Genomic DNA, 19137 nt, shown 5'->3' on the forward strand with positions numbered 1-19137 from the left:
TTTAACTTAGCAATTATGGTGAGCATTCTTTTTTTTTACACAATCAATAAAAAGCAAGACAATCATCAAACAAGACATCGCATGATAATGAAAATGTTTTCGTGAAGTGTACTGATTTTGTACTGTGTGTGCGGACAGAGCAAATAAATCAATAAATGATTGTTGTTCTAATATAGATTGTTCATCCATCATCAACCACAGACCACTTCATGTGGCTAAAACAAGTCCAATAAGGGAATCATAAGGGAAGTCGTACTAAATAGCTAACGCCACTACACGACTCAAGACCTCTTGTGTGGAAGTGCTATGCGAAGGCCTGGGCTTTCCCCGAGAGCCCATAAAGGATATATAATTTAACTTTAAGCCAAAATGGAGACACATTCAGAGCTGAGAACGTACCCAACTCACTCCACACACTTGACATTCCACAATTATGTGCTGGAGAATAGATAAGGTAGGCTGTAGAGAGACATAAGGCTGTTTGACCTCCCCTCTACTGTTCGGTGTGAGCTGGTATGTTCGTTATTAGGTTTGCTCTTTGCTGATGATCGTAATAATATGGGTTGCGCTTCTCAAAACCGTCGTTGCTAGCCAGCTTGCTATTTAGTTGATTGGGCTGCAACGATCAAAGTAGCTAACATGGCTAACATCCATTAGCCTAGTTATCTTAGCAACTGTGGTTTCGAGAAATGCACTCCTGGTCTGTAGACGACGGTGGGTGGCATAAGAACACCATAAGGAATGACACACAGGGTGATATTCCAGCATGCACAGAGATGACGTTTTGGCACAAGCATTTGGCAGTGATGAGAACAGGGGGTGGGGCGAGTGGTGTGTAGAGGTGTCCATCCCGGGTTCAGAAAGTGAAAAACCCTGCCACAAATTTGATCCAACCAGCTCCAAATCAGCTGATTGCAATAAGTACTCAAAACAGATCAGACCACCAGACCAGTTTGTTCTCCCCACGTGCAACCTCTGCATCGGTCTGAAACATTTTGCTCCAGCTCCCATTTTGGTTGCCGAGCCGTGCAACGTGTCTTGAACATGTTATCAATGACGTCAAGCACTCTAGAAAGGTAGACCTGTTACACCAGAGATTCTTTAAGTATACAGAGATATGCCAATGTAATAGGTTATGGGCACCTAACATGACCAGGTTCCGGTCTGCCTAAAGGGGCGTGTCATAATACTCCTAGCATTGAATAGAACAGTCCTTAGGCCTGCCTAAATCCCCCCCCCCCCCCTCCCCCCTTGCAATAATAGAACCCGGAAACAATGGGGCAATGGAACCTCTCTCTCTCTACTCTCTCTGGTTTCACAGTTGAGTCGCCCGTGTTGGAAGGAAACTGTGGCAGGGATTGGCACATCTGAACTGGGTTTTTGGACACCTCTGTGTTGGGTGGGGGGGGGGGGGGGGTACAAGAGGATCACAGGTTGATGAGGTGCAGGTCAGAGGCGGGGGAGTTGGGGCACAGCGCCATGTTGGGGTTCTTCAGCTGCTTGTTGACCCTGCGCAGGAACTTCTCGCGGATGCGGTTGAACTCCATGATGTCGCAGGGGTTTTCGCTGATCCAGAACTTGTGGAACTCTTGCATGAGGTAACCTATTGAGAAATAGTGCAAACAGATTAGTTGCAGTCTACTAACTAGACTTCTTTTTTGGCATGAAAATGTTTTGTCTTGTCACTAATTCTGATGTGGAAATTACAAGTTCATCTTCATAGAGGCAAAGGGCAGAGAGAGAATCCAAGGACGCACTATACATGATATTGGATTAATGTGTGTGTATATGTGACATAGATAAATCAGCAATTCTATATGAGGCAAAGGGAGTGATCAAGGTTAAAGACGTGAAGAGCTTCAGTACATACGTTAAAGAAAGAAAGAAAGAAAGAAAGAAAGAAAGAAAGAAAGAAAGAAAGAAAGAAAGAAAGAAAGAAAGAAAGAAAGGAAAGAACAAAAGAAAGAAAGAAAGGAAAGAACAAATGAAAGAAAGAAAGAAAGAAAGAAAGGAAAGAACAAATGAAAGAAAGAAAGAAAGAAAGAAAGAAAGAAAAGAAAGAACAAAAGAATGAAAGAAAAAAAAGATAGCAGAAAAAGAATAAGAAAGAAAGATATGTATGAAAGCCAACTCCAGATACTGCTTAATGGGGAGACAAACAGTACAGTATGTGTGTAGTGTACTCACAGAAGGTCTGCTGGAAGTGCACCAGGCTGGGCATCTCTGGTGCCACGTTGTAGATGTGGGTCTTCAGAGCGCCGCTCACCAACAGAGAGTACACCAGCTCCGTGATGTTGATGCCAACGATGGCAAACGAGAAGCTGTTGAACAAACATCAAGTCAGAGGATTGAATCATGATTGGTGGAAGGTTTGCTGACTGAAAATAAAGCTTGGAAATTAAATCTTAAAGGTGCATTGTGTAATATTTTAAGTCCTTTATTTCCAGAATTCATGCTGTACGTTAACAGATGTCACATTTTCACAAATACATACCACCACCATCAAGTATTCATTATCACTAAGGAAATTGCACTTTTCATACATGAAAAGGTGGATCATCCCCATGTCTACCATATCAAATGTCTAGAAATAGACATTTTTGCTTGCAGAGTTGCAATATCTGAAAGTTACTAATTAGAAAACACAATAGTTCAAGATGACATATGAACATATATGATTGTAAGTCTCACATACACATTTTATAGTACAGATGACTGTGGCGCAGACAGATTTCACCAAATCTATTTTACTTTTAAGAAATGAATGAAAGGGGACTGCAGAGAGAGGTTGCTAGTGAAGCACTGCATCATTTAACTTTAAATTGAAACCATAAAGTCGCGCCCTTGAATGTTTGACCTAAAAATGAATGAACAGTGCTTCAGTGAGAATCAAAACCCTTATCAGTTATGACACTTTTGTGGAGCTACCTGCTGACAGGCTGTGTGTGTGTGTGTGTGTGTGTGTGTGTGTGTGTGTGTGTGTGTGTGTGTGTGTGTGTGTGTGTGTGTGTGTGTGTGTGTGTGTGTGTGTGTGTGTGTGTGTGTGTGTGTGTGTGTGTGTCACTCTGATTCTATATCTTTATTGCAAACAGACCAGTTTCTCAAGTAAGGGATTATGGCACTGGAGCACTGTGTGCCTGCGTGCGTGCGTGCGTGCGTGCGTGCGTGTGTGTGACAAGTATGACTCAGCAAATGAAATTTGCCTTTTGTGTGTCTGCCTTTCATGCCCTTTCCCTGTCTATCTCTAATCAGTTTTTCTCTTTCACTCTCTGCAATCATTTCCATCGTTTTTTTTATCACATAGTCTTTCTCCATCTCCATGATTTTTCACCCCCTCTGTCTTTCACACTTTCCTCCTCTCTCTCTGTCTATATACTGTATGTCCCCCTTTGCTTCTGTCTTTCTTGCCTCTCTTCTGTCTCACTCTGGCATTTATCACAGTTATGCTATTTTGCATTCTCTCTCTCTCTCTCTTTCTTTCTTTCTTTCTCTCTCTCTCTCTCTCTCTCTCTCTCTCTCTCTCTCTCTCTCTCTCTCTCTCTCTCTCTCTCTCTCTCTCTCTCTCTCTCTCTCTCGGTCTCTCTGTTTTTTTGTTGGCACCAGGCTGAAAAGCCATTTATTCACCTATGTAACTTTTGTTTTTTGTGATTGTCACTCCATAGCACATTTTGTGCTTCTGCATTCCAAGAATTTGTAATAAAGGTGTGTTGAAAATTCAAAAATTCTCTCTCTCTCTCTCTCTCTCTCTCTCTCTCTCTCTCTCTCTCTCTCTCTCCGTCTCAGCTGTGAGGTGTGTGGTGTGGAGTATGCTTCAGCTGAACACTGTGCCTGTGCCAACAGCTGCCTCCTCCTTACCCGATGGCTTTGTCAAAGCTGAGCTTCTCCCAATCCGCCTTGTTCATCTTGCTGAGTCGGCAAAGCAGCACACAAAAAAAGACAAGATAATCAGATCGGAATCACATTCCCTTATTTGCACTGCAGTCAACACATCAAACACGGTTTCAAAGAAAGACGAAAAAAGATCGAATTAAGCACACTTAATTGAAAATGTCAATGTAAAGGGGAAATTTGTTTTGGTCTTAAAAAAAATGAAAGCGATAAATAACCAGATAGGACAGGCAGGCGTAATGATTCTGTGCAGCGTGAGTGACAGAGAGCGAGAGCGAGAGAGAGAGAGAGAGAGAGAGAGAGAGAGAGAGAGAGAGAGAGAGAGAGAGAGGGTGAGAGAGAGAGAGAGAGAGAGAGAGAGAGAGAGAGAGAGAGAGAGAGAGATGTATTACCTGAAGTGTGCAGCGGAGGGAGAGATCTCCAATGTGGCATGATGGTAGTGATGATGATGAGGCAAACAAAACATGTGAGGTGGTGCGAGTGGTGAAATGGTGATAGGAGCAAGGAGGGGGACCCCAAAAGGGACACCCAGGCAAAGTGATGATCTCTGTGTAAATGACAAGCAAAAACAGTACAGCAGTGGCAAAGACGTGAACATAAAGTGACCCCAGGCAGATGACATTATTACTCAGTGTAAGTGCTGAGGCAAAAGAAGAGAGTGAGCAAATAACAAATCATTTCGGCATGCTATTGCAAACAAAAAGTAAAATCATGGAAGCATTTCAGTCTGGCAAGTGCAGTGAAGCAGCTGGAACAGTTTGGGTGGGTTATATGTGAGCTAAAGGGGTGTGTGTGTGTGTGTGTGTGTGTGTGTGTGTGTGTGTGTGTGTGTGTGTGTGTGTGTGTGTGTGTGTGTGTGTGTGTATGTGTGTGTGTGTGTGTTTCCCACCTGTGTTTGGGTTGCTGAGAGTCATGGAGTACTTGCATTGCTGTGGCCTTGTCATGCTCTGCAAAATACCTGGAGGCAGAACAATTATTTTAACAAGAAAAGGGGGAAAGGAAAAGATAAAGAATATAAATTACAAAGTAAGCCTTCTCTATATTCACAGTACATACAATAGACATCAAAATGTGATAGCATCATAGTTTTCAATATTGTAAATTATTGTTCATATTTATCTTATTATAAAGAGCTCCACGCAAATAAAAGGGTATTATCAAAAAAATGATCATATTCTTACATCACAGCAGATGCCAGACAAGAAATGGGTCAAATAACAGTATTCAGGACTCCAAAATCTGTCCTTTCACTCACTGTAAATAAATTACTTTTTAAATGCTAGAAGTACTTGCTAGAGCAGTACAAACCCAAGTGTACAACACAAAACCATGCAAAAAATGATCTCTGCATAATATGACATTTCCTGACATTTCATTTGATTTAAATACGGATTATTGGGGGGCCTAAAGGGTGGTTTAAGGGTGGTTTAAGGCTCAGTTATGCTTCCTACTTGTGCCACAGAGTGAGCTTGACGCAGCCATGATGCAGTTAATTCTTGTTTATGCCCTGTTTTGAAGCACGGTCTGCGCGATGTCATTCCACGCTGAAACTGCCTTCAATACAAAGAGTAAACTAGACGTGTCGGTTGTTTTTTAGCATCACAGACTCGACGAGAATGAAAATGAAACATTAAATCTTTATATCACGTGCATGTTTGATCGCACTGGCAGCCACAGTAGTAGTTTGGAACAAAGAAGTGGCTCATTTGTCGAGGACGAAGCGGAATGTTTCCTCGACCTCGGAACCACTGTTCAACTGTCCAAATAACTTCAGCGTCGTAACTTGCAAGCGCATGTGTTGTCTTCGGTTCGTGTAAATAAATCAAACAACAAAGCACGGGCAACTTATTTAATGAAGAGCTCACAGTCCGTAGACCGACGAAGGTTAGAACAAGGAAGTAGCGCTTGTTCTCGACTCGAGGACAGAGCAGGCTGGTCGAGAGGACCAATCAGAGACCTATTTTCGCCCTTTCACGCCGTCGCTCCCTGCGTCGAGACACAATTTTGGGGAGGTGCCCCAGAGTACCTGCGTGATGGGGGGGGCTTCACTACGTTAACTGCGCGGCTCACTGCATCATGATGCAGTGACGCTAATGGCTCAGTTATGCTTCCTACTTGTGCCACAGAGTGAGCTTGACGCAGCCATGATGCAGTTAATTCTTGTTTATGCCCTGTTTTGAAGCACGGTCTGCGCGATGTCATTCCACGCTGAAACTGCCTTCAATACAAAGAGTAAACTAGACGTGTCGGTTGTTTTTTAGCATCACAGACTCGACGAGAATGAAAATGAAACATTAAATCTTTATATCACGTGCATGTTTGATCGCACTGGCAGCCACAGTAGTAGTTTAGAACAAAGAAGTGGCTCATTTGTCGAGGACGAAGCGGAATGTTTCCTCGACCTCGGAACCACTGTTCAACTGTCCAAATAACTTCAGCGTCGTAACTTGCAAGCGCATGTGTTGTCGTTGGTTCGTGTAAATAAATCAAACAACAAAGCACGGGCAACTTATTTAATGAAGAGCTCACAGTCCGTAGACCGACGAAGGTTGGAACAAGGAAGTAGCGCTTGTTCTCGACTCGAGGACAGAGCAGGCTGGTCGAGAGGACCAATCAGAGACCTATTTTCGCCCTTTCACGCCGTCGCTCCCTGCGTCGAGACACAATTTTGGGGAGGTGCCCCAGAGTACCTGCGTGATGGGGGGGGCTTCACTACGTTAACTGCGCGGCTCACTGCATCATGATGCAGTGACGCTGATCTCGAGGCATAAACCACCCTTAAGCCCCCCACATTTGGGCTTGCATGCCCATGGGGACCCCGGTTAGAGTCCAGCCAGGGTAATTTCCCAATCCTACCCCATTTCCCTCTCCAGCTCATTTCCTGTTCCTGAGAAGAGTTCTCACACTGTCCTGTCATAATAAAGGCCCCAAAAGCCCCTAAAACATACTTAAAATAAGGATTATCCAGTCTTACAGCAGATTATGCAGTCCAAGAAGGCCCATTCCTCGGAAGTCAGTCTTGGGGTCGCTACCCTGGAAACCGATGTCACTCCACTGCTTGGAGATGCGGCCAGTCAGAGGCACCTCCGGGCTCAGGGACTTCCAAAGCTGAAGGAGGGAAGAAGAAGAAGAAGATTATTGAGGCTTGCCCTTCCGATTACAAATTCCTTCACGCCCCGAGACCAAATAAACGAGGCGGAGGCGCAGCCATACTTTTCTCCAACAAATGTAATTGTACTAAGATGAATCTGGGCTCTTTCTCTTCATTTGAATACATGGCAATGAGGGTCCAAGCAAACCTCAAACTGATTATTATTGTTCTGTACCGTCCACCGAAATTCTCTTCGTCATTTCTGTCTGATTTCTCCACCTTCGTGTCGGACGTACTTACTAACTATGATAAAGCAATAATTGCTGGCGACTTTAATATCCACGTAAATAAATCAGATGACGCAATAGCCAAGTCTTTCTTAGACACATTAAATGGATTCGGTCTCGTCCAGAATGTTACAGAACAGCCTACCCATCGGAAAGGCAACACACTTGACCTTGATATTTCTCATGCGCTTGGTATCAACAATATATCGGTCACGGACGTCGGCCTCTCCGACCACCACTGTGTGTTTTTTGATTTTGACATTTCAACACAAATTAGCACACCCAACAATGTCATTCACAGATGACGCATTAATGCCTCTGCTGAGCTTAAGATTTCAGACCTCATCAAATCAGGTGACCTACTAAATGGTCACTGCACACCTGATGAAATGGTTGATAGCTTCAACAACAACTTAAGAGGAATTCTAGATAACATAGCTCCAATTAGAACGACGACAAGAACCAGAGCTAGGTATTCACCTTGGATGAATGACTCACTTAGAGCCTTAAATAGAAAATGCAGAGTAACCGAGCGTCTTTGGAGGAAAACTAAATTAGAAGTCCATAGACAATCCCTTAGGGATGAGATCTCCTCCTACAATCTCAGAGAGAAAAGCATATTTTTCCAAAATCATAACAGACAACCAGCATAATGCGAAAGTTCTTTTTTCCACTATTGACCACCTGCTTAATCCAACACATAGCAATAACAACCTAAATGCAGCATCACATGCCAAGTGCGAGGAATTTGCTAGATTTTTTAATAAAAAGATTGCAGACATTAGAGAAGGCATCCAAGGTGGAAACGCAGCAACCTCTGTCGCCCACTCAGGCGATACACCGAGGGGAGGGTTAAACCTCCCTAGGAGACCTGAGACAAAAATACTGGATTAGAGAAAGATTACGCAAACCACGCCCACTCAATGCAAAAGCGTGGGCTCAAGCAGAGAACCTCTAACAGGGAGAAGGCTCAGTCTCATTGGTTCCCATTGTAGCCAGTTAGCTTTGCATGCATAATGCAGTAACGAGCGTGGGCCAGTCCTTCATGTGGGAAAATGTATGGAATGGAAAGGGGAACCCATGCTAAATACATTGCTACTGCGATTTCCGGTCACAAATATCATCAACAAAACATTCCTGGTAAGCACTATGACTGTTGTTTAACAATAGGCTGTATTGACAAATCGCACAGGTGTGTAGTTTTACAGCAGGTTAGAAGATTTCAACCTGTACTCGCTAGCATCACGCTAATGTTTATGGGTTTGGCCCCATAAAAATTGAGCTTTGTGACCCAGTATATAATAATCTAGTGGCGCAAAATAATCGAAACGCTACTCAAATGGGGTCTTATTATTTATAGCTTCGAACTTAATATTAATATTTCAGGACAAAAAATTATAAAAAATCACAAAAATGATAATGGTAAAAAACTCCATTGACACCCATTCATTTTGCACTGTCCCGTGGTTAGGGTTAGCCAATTGTGGCTAACAGGAAGTTCCGTGAGTGAACAGCCCCTGGCTCAAGTTGGGTCTCCTAAGGGGGCGTTGTCCCCTCCTTCTTCTTCTATTTTTGAGGTGTTTGCTCAAGACGTGCGCTACCGCCATCTACAGCGCTAAGGGGACTTGATTTATTCTCAACCTCAGGACTCCGAAGGTCTCCTAACCGAAGGTCTCCTAAAGGGGCGTTCACCCGACATAAAGTGGATACCGGAAAAGAAACAAAATGACGCTTCTTGGTTAGATCCAGTTTCTTTGCCTGAGAGCTTCCAAAAGTTTTGTCCAATTACAGAGGACGACCTCTGTAAAATAGTCAGGGAAAGTAAGCAGTCTACCTGCAGCCTTGACGCGATCCCCACATATCTGCTAAAAAACATACTTGGTTGCTTAGCAGCACCTTTACTGCAAATTGTTAACACCTCTATGCTTACAGGCATTTTTCCAAGCTCATTCAAAACAGCCATGGTAAAGCCACTCCTAAAAAAGACAAATTTAGATCAGAATTATTTAAACAACTACAGACCTATATCAAACCTCCCCTTTATAAGCAAGGTACTAGAAAAAGTTGTATTTAAACAGCTTAATCAACATCTGGCTGGGAATGACATCTTGGAAAAATTCCAATCAGGCTTTAGAGCCAACCATAGCACCGAAACAGCACTAACCAAAATAATAAGTGATCTTAGGCTCAGCACTGCCGCAAACAAAGTTTCAGCACTTATCCTCCTCGACCTCAGTGCCGCCTTTGACACAATAGACCACAACATACTAATTGACCGCCTTGAAACTTGGGTAGGCTTGTCCGGTCACGTCTTAGAGTGGTTCAAAACATATATTACAGGAAGGCAGTTTTTTGTCACCATCGGAGAATACGTCTCCAACAAGTATGATGTGCCTTTTGGAGTTGCTCAGGGTAGTTGCTTGGGCCCTCTCCTCTTCTCTCTCTATATGTTGCCCCTGGGCTCCATCATCAGAGAGCGCAATGTTGATTTTCATAGCTATGCCGATGACACTCAACTATATATCTCTGTCGAGCCTAGCCAAACCACTGCCATTCATGCCTTGACTAAATGCATGTCTGCCATCACAGATTGGATGAACAGTAACTTCCTAAAATTAAATGAGGATAAAACTGAAGTGCTACTCATTGGCCCTAAGGACAAAGGAGCAGCGCTTCACTCAAGCCTAGGTGACCTAAGCATGCATATTAAAAGATAGGGTTACTAGCCTAAGACATGGATTTGAGCTTTGAGCCTCACATCAACAAGATAACAAAATCTGCTTTTTTCCATCTTAGAAATGTCAACAAAGTGCGCGGCTTGGCCTCCCAACAAGACGCTGAGAAACTTATTCATGCCTTTGTCACCAGTAGGATAGACTACTGCAATGCTCTCTTCTCTGGTCTCCCAAAAAAATTAATTGACAAATTGCAACTCATTCAAAATTCTGCGGCAAGAATCCTAACAAGAACCAGAATGAGAGAGCACATCTCTCCTGTCTTGGCAGACCTGCACTGGTTACCTGTCTCATACAGAATCGACTTTAAGATTCTGCTCACAGTATTTAAAGCATTAAATGGACTTGCCCCTAGTTATATCTCAGACATGCTCTCTTTTTATGCCCCTGCTCGAGCTCTCAGGTCCACCGATGCCAAGCTGCTAAGGACCCCCACCCCCCCGCAGAAGAAGATCGGCGACGCCGCGTTTGCCTGCTATGCGCCCAAGAGATGGAACGCCCTCCCCATCGAGATCCGATCAGCCACCTCCGTCGACTCCTTCAAGAAGCAGCTGAAGACCCACCTCTTCATCCTTGCCAACTCCTAGCTGCCAAGGCGTCATAGTGTCCCAGCTGCCGCAGCGCCCTTACTACTCGCAACCAGCCCTGGCAGGGGGCTCCCCTAGGTGGCCGCTGGTCTCCGCCTGAGGTTTCTTCCTGACTATAGGGGGTCTTTTTTCTCAGACCTCACTGAGCTTTTTTTTGCCCCCTTACAAACTATGAATCAAGCGAAAGGGAGTTTTTCCTCACCCCTGATGCCACCAGGGGCCGCACCTGAGCGCCCAATCTCTGTGTGACTATCTATGACTTATGATAGGCCCAGCCACTATGGACCTTACACATCTAAGAATCCTGGTCCTAACCTACGTTGACCTTATGACTCTACATTCTCTGTCTATCTCTTCTTCCTCTGCCTTCCTGCTTTTTCTGCCTCTCCTCTATACCTCTCCTTTTAAATCTATCTCTAACAATGTTTTTTTTTCCCATTTGTTAAGCACTTTGAGTTACATGCCTTGTATGACACAGTGCTATACAAATACAATTATTATTATTATTATTATTATTATTATTATTAAGAAGAAGAAGAAGAAGAAGAAGAAGAAGAGGAAGAGGAGGAGGAAGAAGAAGATGTGATGATGGTCATTGTGATGATGATGATGATGATGATAATGATGATCATGATGATGATGATGATGAAGATCATAGTGGAGGTAGTGGTGGTGATGATTGTGATGAAGATAAGGATGGTGAAGAAGAAGAAGAAGAAGAAGAAGAAGAAGAAGAAGAAGAAGAAGAAGAAGAAGAAGAAGAAGAAGAAGAAGAAGAAGAAGAAGAAGAAGAAGAAGAAGAAGAAGAAGAAGAAGAAAACCCTTAAATACACGTGACCTCAGAGGTGAAGGAACAATACGCTTCCAAGGCACTATTTCATGACGCTCCAGTTTGTGTCCTGCCTAGCAACCATCCCTTGAATCGATGGAAACTACTGTCTGCTCTCCTGGGGTTTGCTGCTGAGAGGTTTACCTTTTTTTAGAAGCGTTTCCAACAGCTCCTTTTGAGCAGGGAAGCACTTTTTCCCCGTAAAGTACCTAATGGTTTGTAAGATGTCTTGCTATGCATCTACCTGACCTTTCTTCTCTACTACTTTACTTCTGTTAAAATAAATATGATAAAATCCTATTTCAGTAATTCTACATAAAATAAAATGAAAGCACATCAATGATGTTAAAATGTGCCTTTCGCTGCATGGACACAACAAACATAGGCAAAATTGACTAAGACTAGCCTAACTGTACTACAAACTGTACTATATGATATTTTCTACATTCCATACTTATGAATAATTTCCAACTATAATAATAAGCTGTGCTCGATAAGGTTCTTCCATCCAGGATTCACCCATGTGTAGCACGTGAGGATCCTGCAGATGTTCGGCTTGGCTGCCTCCTCTCCTCTCTGAATACATCTTGCATAATTGGCAGGTGTGCTTTGGGGTCTGTCTCGTAGTGATGTGGTGTAGAATTGGCTCTTGTCAAATTCTTGTCCTCCTCAGAGTGTGCAAAGGCCATATGGCATGTTGCAATGGATTTCTATCCTGTCTTGTTAAAAGATGCCTTTTAACTTTGAACAAATCACTAATTAACGGTGAACCCAAAGCAATTACCCTCTAATCATGGCAGAGAGGTAGTGTCAAGCACCACGTTACTCAAGCATCTATTCATTTAATTAAATCTGTACCTCCTCTATTTTTTTTGTTACCCAAACACTCATGCTTACAGAACTATGGCGTATTAGCCGCCTGTGTGGAGGTAATCATACGTGCTCTTCCTCATTGTTAGCTCAGTCTCTTTGAAGTTCGGCCTTAAGAGGCCAGCACTCCACATCCCCTTCACTGCTGATGGTGACACAGGCAGGTGTTTTATGGGTTCTATTATAAAAGGCCCCTTTGAATGCAGTCCCTCCACACCAACTTAATGGATGTGCTGCACAGCATAACCTTGGATGAACCAGAAAGTCCTTGCTAGAGAATAGTCTACATACTGTATATGCCTGATGTGTTTCTGAAAAAAAAAAGTATTCTATTTTCAACCATTAGCACTTATGTAGCAAAATAAATGCCTCAGACTGCAAACAGTCTGCAGCTACAAGAAACACAATGGTTCTAGAGTTATTACTTACCATGTATATTTCTAGAGGTTTTCAAACTTTTGGTACTGTATGGTATGTATATCTGCATCAGTTGCATTTAACTTGTCACAACTGAATTCAGTTGTTTATTAGCCTCTTACTGCAGATAGGCCCCATCAAAGGACCTACCGGTTTTCACTCTTTGCCGAAAACACTCAACTACATCATAATATAACAACATTGCTATGACAATGCAAAGCGAGTCTTCAGTAACCGATTAACAATCATATTACAATTTTGGTGACAGTGAGGTTTTAACAGAAGCTCTGCGCTAGGGGGTTAATACAGTATGTCCTCACAAAGACGGCAGCCAGTCCTCCCCTCCTCACCTTCAACAGCATGTCTTCGTGATTGTCGTTCTCACAGTCGTACGGTTCCCTCCGCAGCTTCTCCACCTCGGTCACCAGGCCCCGGTAGCCAATGATCTGCAGCAAGCTGGCCTGCAGCGAGATGCCCAGCCTGGGGGTGAGCAGAGGAGAGGAGAGGAGAGGACAACAACCATCCATTAGAGCAGTGGTTCTCAACCTTTTTTGAACAAATGCCCCCGTGGCCTCATCACAAGCCTCCCAACACCCCCTTAGTATCATCATAAGCCTGACAAAGCCCCACTTAGCATTAAAAAACTGAATGAACTAATGTCCCCCAATGGCAATTAAGCACCGCCCCCTCTGAGCTGTATCCTTATTCAACGCCCTACTAGAGCTCCCCAACGCCCCCTGGGGGGCTGCACCGCCCCCGTTGAGAAACAACTACAACTACATTACAGGCTTGCACAGGCCAACAGAGAGTAGTTTCGGAGTGAGAGGTTTCTTTTATTATTTCATGACTGGATTACATTTCCACTTCAACAGTCTTCATCAGATTCTCCAGGACAACAGAGAATCATACCGGTTCCTGTTCGGACCTGCACCTAATCTTGAACCGATCGGCATGTTCACGCTGCAGTTCTAAGCTTTTCGGAACCGGAAAGTTAGTTCGTAATGTGAACAGGGAAATACTTGTTTTTTCCCTGCAAACTGTGACGACACACTGTGGATGTCAGCAGGTTCATCTGGGTAACAAATGGTCACATACGGAAAAGTTCAGAGCGCGCTATTGATGGGGGTTCGCGGGTAAGCGAGAGGTTCGCAGGTAAGCACTTTAGTTCCAAACGTAACTGGTTTGTGCGGGAGCTTTCTTTGCTCTAATGTTGGTGACCCAGGGGTTCCACTCCCACGCACCTGACCAAAGGAGGTGTGCAAGGATTCTACACTTACTAGAGAAGAGATGAATTGCCACAGGAGGCCTGACTTACTGTAGGTTCACATCTGGGCTGATCTTCTTCAGGTCCAGGATCTCATCGATAATCTTCTCCACAGCATCTGGGTTGGCAGCCACGGCAGACTGCAGGACCTGGGGGAGACACACAGAGGAGAGTCACACACACACAAACACACACACGCACACGCACACACACACACACACACACACACACACACACACACACACACACCCAGTATGGGAAGAGAGGAAGAGAGGACAGTCACACACACACACACACACACACACACACACACACACACACACACACACACACACACACACACACAGAAACACACACAGTATGGGGAGTACCGGGAACCTCCACCCCCACCCCCCACTGTCCTTACGAGAGCTGCTGCAGTGATTCATTGAAATTCCTCATTTTGAATTATCACACACACACACACACAGAAACACACACAGTATGGGGAGTACCGGGAACCTCCACCCCCACCCCCCACTGTCCTTACGAGAGCTGCTGCAGTGATTCATTGAAATTCCTCATTTTGAATTATCACACACACACACGCACGCACGCACGCACGCACGCACGCACGCATGCACGTACGCATGCACGCACGCACGCACGCACGCACACACACACACACACAGTGAGAATGTACTGTGTTATGCAAATAATAGAGGGAAAAGGAGGACTAGCATTGTGCAATCCACCCACCTCATTTTTGGAGGACTTCAGAGAATGCTCTGTGAAGAGGGAACAACACAGAGTAGTTAACTTCAAGTGATCTGGTTAGATAACCTCAGACAATGCACACTTGCTCATAATGATGCCCATTGAGGGATGCCCTCTAAAAGAGTTTTTTTTTTCAGGTCAAATGTGAATGTCAGAATTGACAGGACAAAGACATTATAATCAGAAAGCAATGTTCAGAAAATGTGTAGAAAGTGTGAAAATGTGTAGAAAATGTGTAGAAACCTGCTATAATTACTTCAAAATGTCTTTTATTCAAAAAGGTTTTTTCAACTAAAAGGAAATTATTATGGTCTGCAACACTGTTCGATGCTAGCAAATAAAGTTTAATGGCATGACATTGTGCCATTAAACTTTATTTGGGAGCATCGAACAGACCTTTATCCTTTTCTCTACGTGATCTTCTGTTTGGTCCACCACCTGTGCTACTGATATGCGCTGTTAAATTTAGGTGGTATATCCTGCTGCATTTTGCAGCTAAACAACAACTGATTGACCATACTGTTGTTAACTTTTATATTATTTTTATATTATCTTTTGCATTATCTGACTTTTTGTTTTTTTTCAGCAGACGCATGCCAGAGCGAGAGAGAGAGCACGCGGCTCTCCAGGCCTAATATTTCTAGTCACCAGTGCCACTTGGGGGCCTGTTTGGTGGTTGTCATGGTCGGCTCTCTCCTCTCCTCTCCTTCTAAAGATATTTTTTGGGTCTTTTTTTATGGACAGAACCGTATGAGATGTAGACAGGAAGTGAATGGGGAGAAAGACGGGCAGGAGGACCCGGCCTGAGAATTGAACCCCGATCAGCCGCATGGCAGGCGAGTGCCCTACCGGATAGTCACGGCAGGGCCTATTTGATTGTATTCTATTCTACTTTGTTCTGTTTGTTCTGTTCCACCCATTCTACTGGGACTTTGGGCTGCTCACCGATCTTGAGCGTCCTCTTGGCCCCAGGCTTGTTGCTGTGGCAGATGCGCTGCAGTTCGCAGCGGCCCGTCAGCTTCCTGGTCACGAACTTGAGGGTTCTCCAGAGGAACTTACAGTACAGGAAGGAGAAGAACTGAGTCAGGGCTCTGGAAGAGAGAACGGAGAAAAGGCACAGATAAAGAAAAAGATGTGGAGAGTGATAGGAAGAAAGAGAGTGAAAGCAAGGCAAGAGAGAGGCAGAGGCAGGTTGATACATTCTCTAGTCCAGTGTTTCCCTACCAGGGGTCCGTGTACCACTAGGGGTATAAAGGCATGGGACATAGTAATAGCTGTAATGTAATGTAACATAGTCACACTGGGATAGAGAAAGCGATATAGAGCATGAGTTACGGGGTAACAAAGAAAAGGCTTAGAGGGTACACGAGACAAAAAAGGTTGGGAAACACTTCTCTAGTCTAGACAAAGTGATAAAAATAGAACATCTTTGAAAAAAAAGCTCAGATCAAAAGAAGAAAATGTTATATTATAAAACTTCCTGTTGCACGTGACTTGACTATTGCTGCAGAAAATAGTGAGCACACAGAAAAAGAGATGTGACAGGACTAAAGCCAACTGCAAAGTCGGTGTGTGTCTGTGTGTGTGTGTGTGTGTGTGTGTGTGTGTGTGTGTGTGTGTGTGTGTGTGTGTGTGTGTGTGTGTGTGTGTGTGTGTGTGTGTGTGTGTGTGTGTGTGTGTGTGTGTGTCTGTGTTTCATCCTGATTCTACACAGCAAATTCTGCAGTGTTCATTTAACACTTACAGAGTTGATTTGACATAATTTTGACTTAAATGAACTCTCTAAGTGTATGTCTTTATTGCAAACACGCCAGTTTCTCCAGAGTAAGGGATTATGCCACTGGAGCAATGTGCTATATGGTGGCTTCAAGAGGAAGGAGACATGTGCCGAGAGAGGAGGTGTGTGTGTGTGTGTGTGTGTGTGTGTGTGTGTGTGTGTGTGTGTGTGTGTGTGTGTGTGTGTGTGTGTGTGTGTGTGTGTGTGTGTGTGTGTGTGTGTGTGTGTGTGTGTGTGTCCGGAAACCAGGACATGAAAGGAGAATTAAAATGAGACTCTCCACTGTAATCTAGTGCAGGGGTGACAGGAACACACAGAAATAGAAAATTCCTGGTGTGTGTGTGTGTGTGTGTGTGTGTGTGTGTGTGTGTGTGTGTGTGTGTGTGTGTGTGTGTGTGTGTGTGTGTGTGTGTGTGTGTGTGTGTGAGAGAGAGAGAGAGAGAGAGAGAGAGAGAGAGAGAGAGAGAGAGAGAGAGAGAGAGAGAGAGAGAGAGAGAGAGATTAATTTATGTGAATCACGTTATTTTAGAGGCTTGTTTTTTTTCTAATGCAATCTATTTGTCTCCCTGTAGGCTATACAAATGAATGAGTTAATGCATAACCACTAACATCCCCGCAGTGTTGTAATACTATGTGATACAGAAAGAGCATGTTAACTTTGAATGCTAGATGATAAATAATGTATGTTAACGCGGTGCCTTCTCGCTCCACTCGCACGGTTAAAAGACGCATGCATCAAATCTGGTTTGGTTATTTGATGCGCTCGTTTAATTGAGATGCAAATGCGACTGGGTGAATTTATCAATGGGTCACCCCCGTATGCTTTTGCTGGTCTGCCCTTTTCCTTCAGTAACAACACCATCTCTGGAAATCACAAAGACAAACCACCATGACAATGTGTGTTCATCAACCCTACCTTAGAAAATGCTTCATCGTTGTCCTCTTGATCGTCACACGAAGGTAGAAATATTTCTAAAGCACAAGAAAGCCCACCAAGTCAACCATCGATGGCATTAGATATCAAACATTTCTTACATAATAATTACATTCCAGAAGCAAGACACCTTCAATGTCGACAGTGATGAATTGCGCATGCAATGCTACTCCTCCATCGAAATAATAACAATGAAATCATGCATTCAGAGCAACACACCATACATATACTGAAATAACACTCAGATATGCCATTAACACAAGTCACGTACAACATAACGGGTTTTCTGATGAAAACGAAATCAAGACCAAGCATAGCAGTCAAAGGCGCAGACGAACAAATGGTTCAAGCACGCACTGTCTGTGTCCAAGGAGATTTCTCATGCCTAAACACAACCAAGATGTTCAGCCTGAAATCATTTCTTACCTAGTGTTTGTTGTGCAAAGGCGAAGGAAAATGGATTCCGCGGCGACTATGGGCATCTCCGTCGCACTGACTCAGGCGCAGGTACCCGCTAGCCCTCCATGATACACAAGCTAAACAACGCACTGAGGGAAACATATGCAAGGAGGCAACTGTAGCCTACTCTTTTGGCCAGCAGAGGTAGTCTTTCTCCGGCACATTATTTTCTCGCACAGTAATAACTGGGCCTCTGGCTTTAAAACACTTGTGGCTAAAAAAGAAAAACACCAAAATAAAATGCTGTGTGTGGTCAGTCCAGTAAATTAGCATATAAACATCTTGTGGAGCGTCTGAATGGCCAACAATGAAGAAAATATTTGGTTAATATTATTTATCCCCACATTCCTCTCATATCCACCTCAAATAGGCCTATGTGAGAATATTCTGAAGAAAAAATAGGTTATTCGAAACATTTCAATGTTATGAATGATCATTATCATCTGAAAACCACTGCAATTTAGTTCCATGGTATTTAACATGTTGCTCTGTTGTGTATTGTAGGCCTATGGGGTGAGGTAAATATTAAGCTGTAACTCAGGCCTGATAGCTAAGCAGTCACCTACAATACTAAACATGGCCATGCATCCCTCTGAACTGTACATGGCCCTATGACCTTCAGTTGTACATTATCCTGACAGCACCCTTTTGTGAGTAGCATTGGCAAATGCTGGGGCTCCTTTTGCCAAAAGATGTACTCACACTTGGAAACATTTTAGCAGGTATATGAAAGTTTCAGTGTTAAGGGTTGTAGCCAACTGAAAGCCTACAGGCAAGCACATGTATTTAAACAACCTCTGGGTTTTTAGGTTCATCCGCCTATGTGTATAAGCCAGGTCTGTATTTCACAATGTGGTTTATGTGTCACACAAATAAAGTCCCAGAGTACTGTGTGGTGCATAACATGCTAAGTGATGTTGTTGACCTGGGCACAGTGTGGGTTGCTAAGCAAGCATGGATTGTAGGGTGTGGGTGGGAGAGCATTGGCCAGGCCATGCCCTCCTATGACGTAACACCTTCAGTGTTGCTACCAGTCAGGTCAAGAGCGATACAAGTTCTTTCTGAGTTCCCAAATAATAGGGAACTCCTCCCTTTGTCAGGAAGCAAACAACCATTAGCAAACCCAGGGAGGCTTGTCAACCATGCCATGTGAAAAATGTTAGGCCTAATTGTTATGTTCTTGGTCAGACCAATTCTCAAAGAGATTTGAAAGTTGATGATAATCAGGCTAGGAGAGCATGGG

At 43.7% G+C, this 19137-nt stretch overlaps 1 protein-coding gene across 1 annotated transcript; it reads right to left on the reverse strand.

Annotated features, from left to right (window-relative positions):
* Positions 1–1427: 1427 nt before the first annotated feature.
* On the reverse strand, positions 1428–17434 carry elmod1 (ELMO/CED-12 domain containing 1). The gene is made up of 10 exons (XM_063204429.1): positions 17418–17434; positions 15670–15815; positions 14707–14735; positions 14020–14117; positions 13055–13184; positions 6863–6996; positions 4778–4846; positions 3856–3906; positions 2188–2321; positions 1428–1603 (listed from the first exon to the last, which is right to left on the reverse strand). Exons 1-10 carry the CDS (start codon positions 17432–17434, stop codon positions 1428–1430), a joined length of 984 nt encoding a protein of 327 aa, XP_063060499.1.
* Between the last annotated feature and the right edge of the window lie 1703 nt (positions 17435–19137).

This window comes from Engraulis encrasicolus, chromosome 8 (assembly GCF_034702125.1).
Source record: "Engraulis encrasicolus isolate BLACKSEA-1 chromosome 8, IST_EnEncr_1.0, whole genome shotgun sequence".
Lineage (NCBI taxonomy): Eukaryota > Metazoa > Chordata > Actinopteri > Clupeiformes > Engraulidae > Engraulis > Engraulis encrasicolus.

Excerpts from the sequence above, each read along its gene's own strand:
- elmod1 (XM_063204429.1), bottom strand. Across the intron at positions 6,997-13,054 it reads ACGAAGACATGCTGTTGAAG|CTTTGGAAGTCCCTGAGCCC; the intron begins GTGAGGAGGGGA and ends TCCCTCCTTCAG. Across the intron at positions 1,604-2,187 it reads GCACTTCCAGCAGACCTTCT|GTTACCTCATGCAAGAGTTC; the intron begins GTGAGTACACTA and ends ATTTCTCAATAG.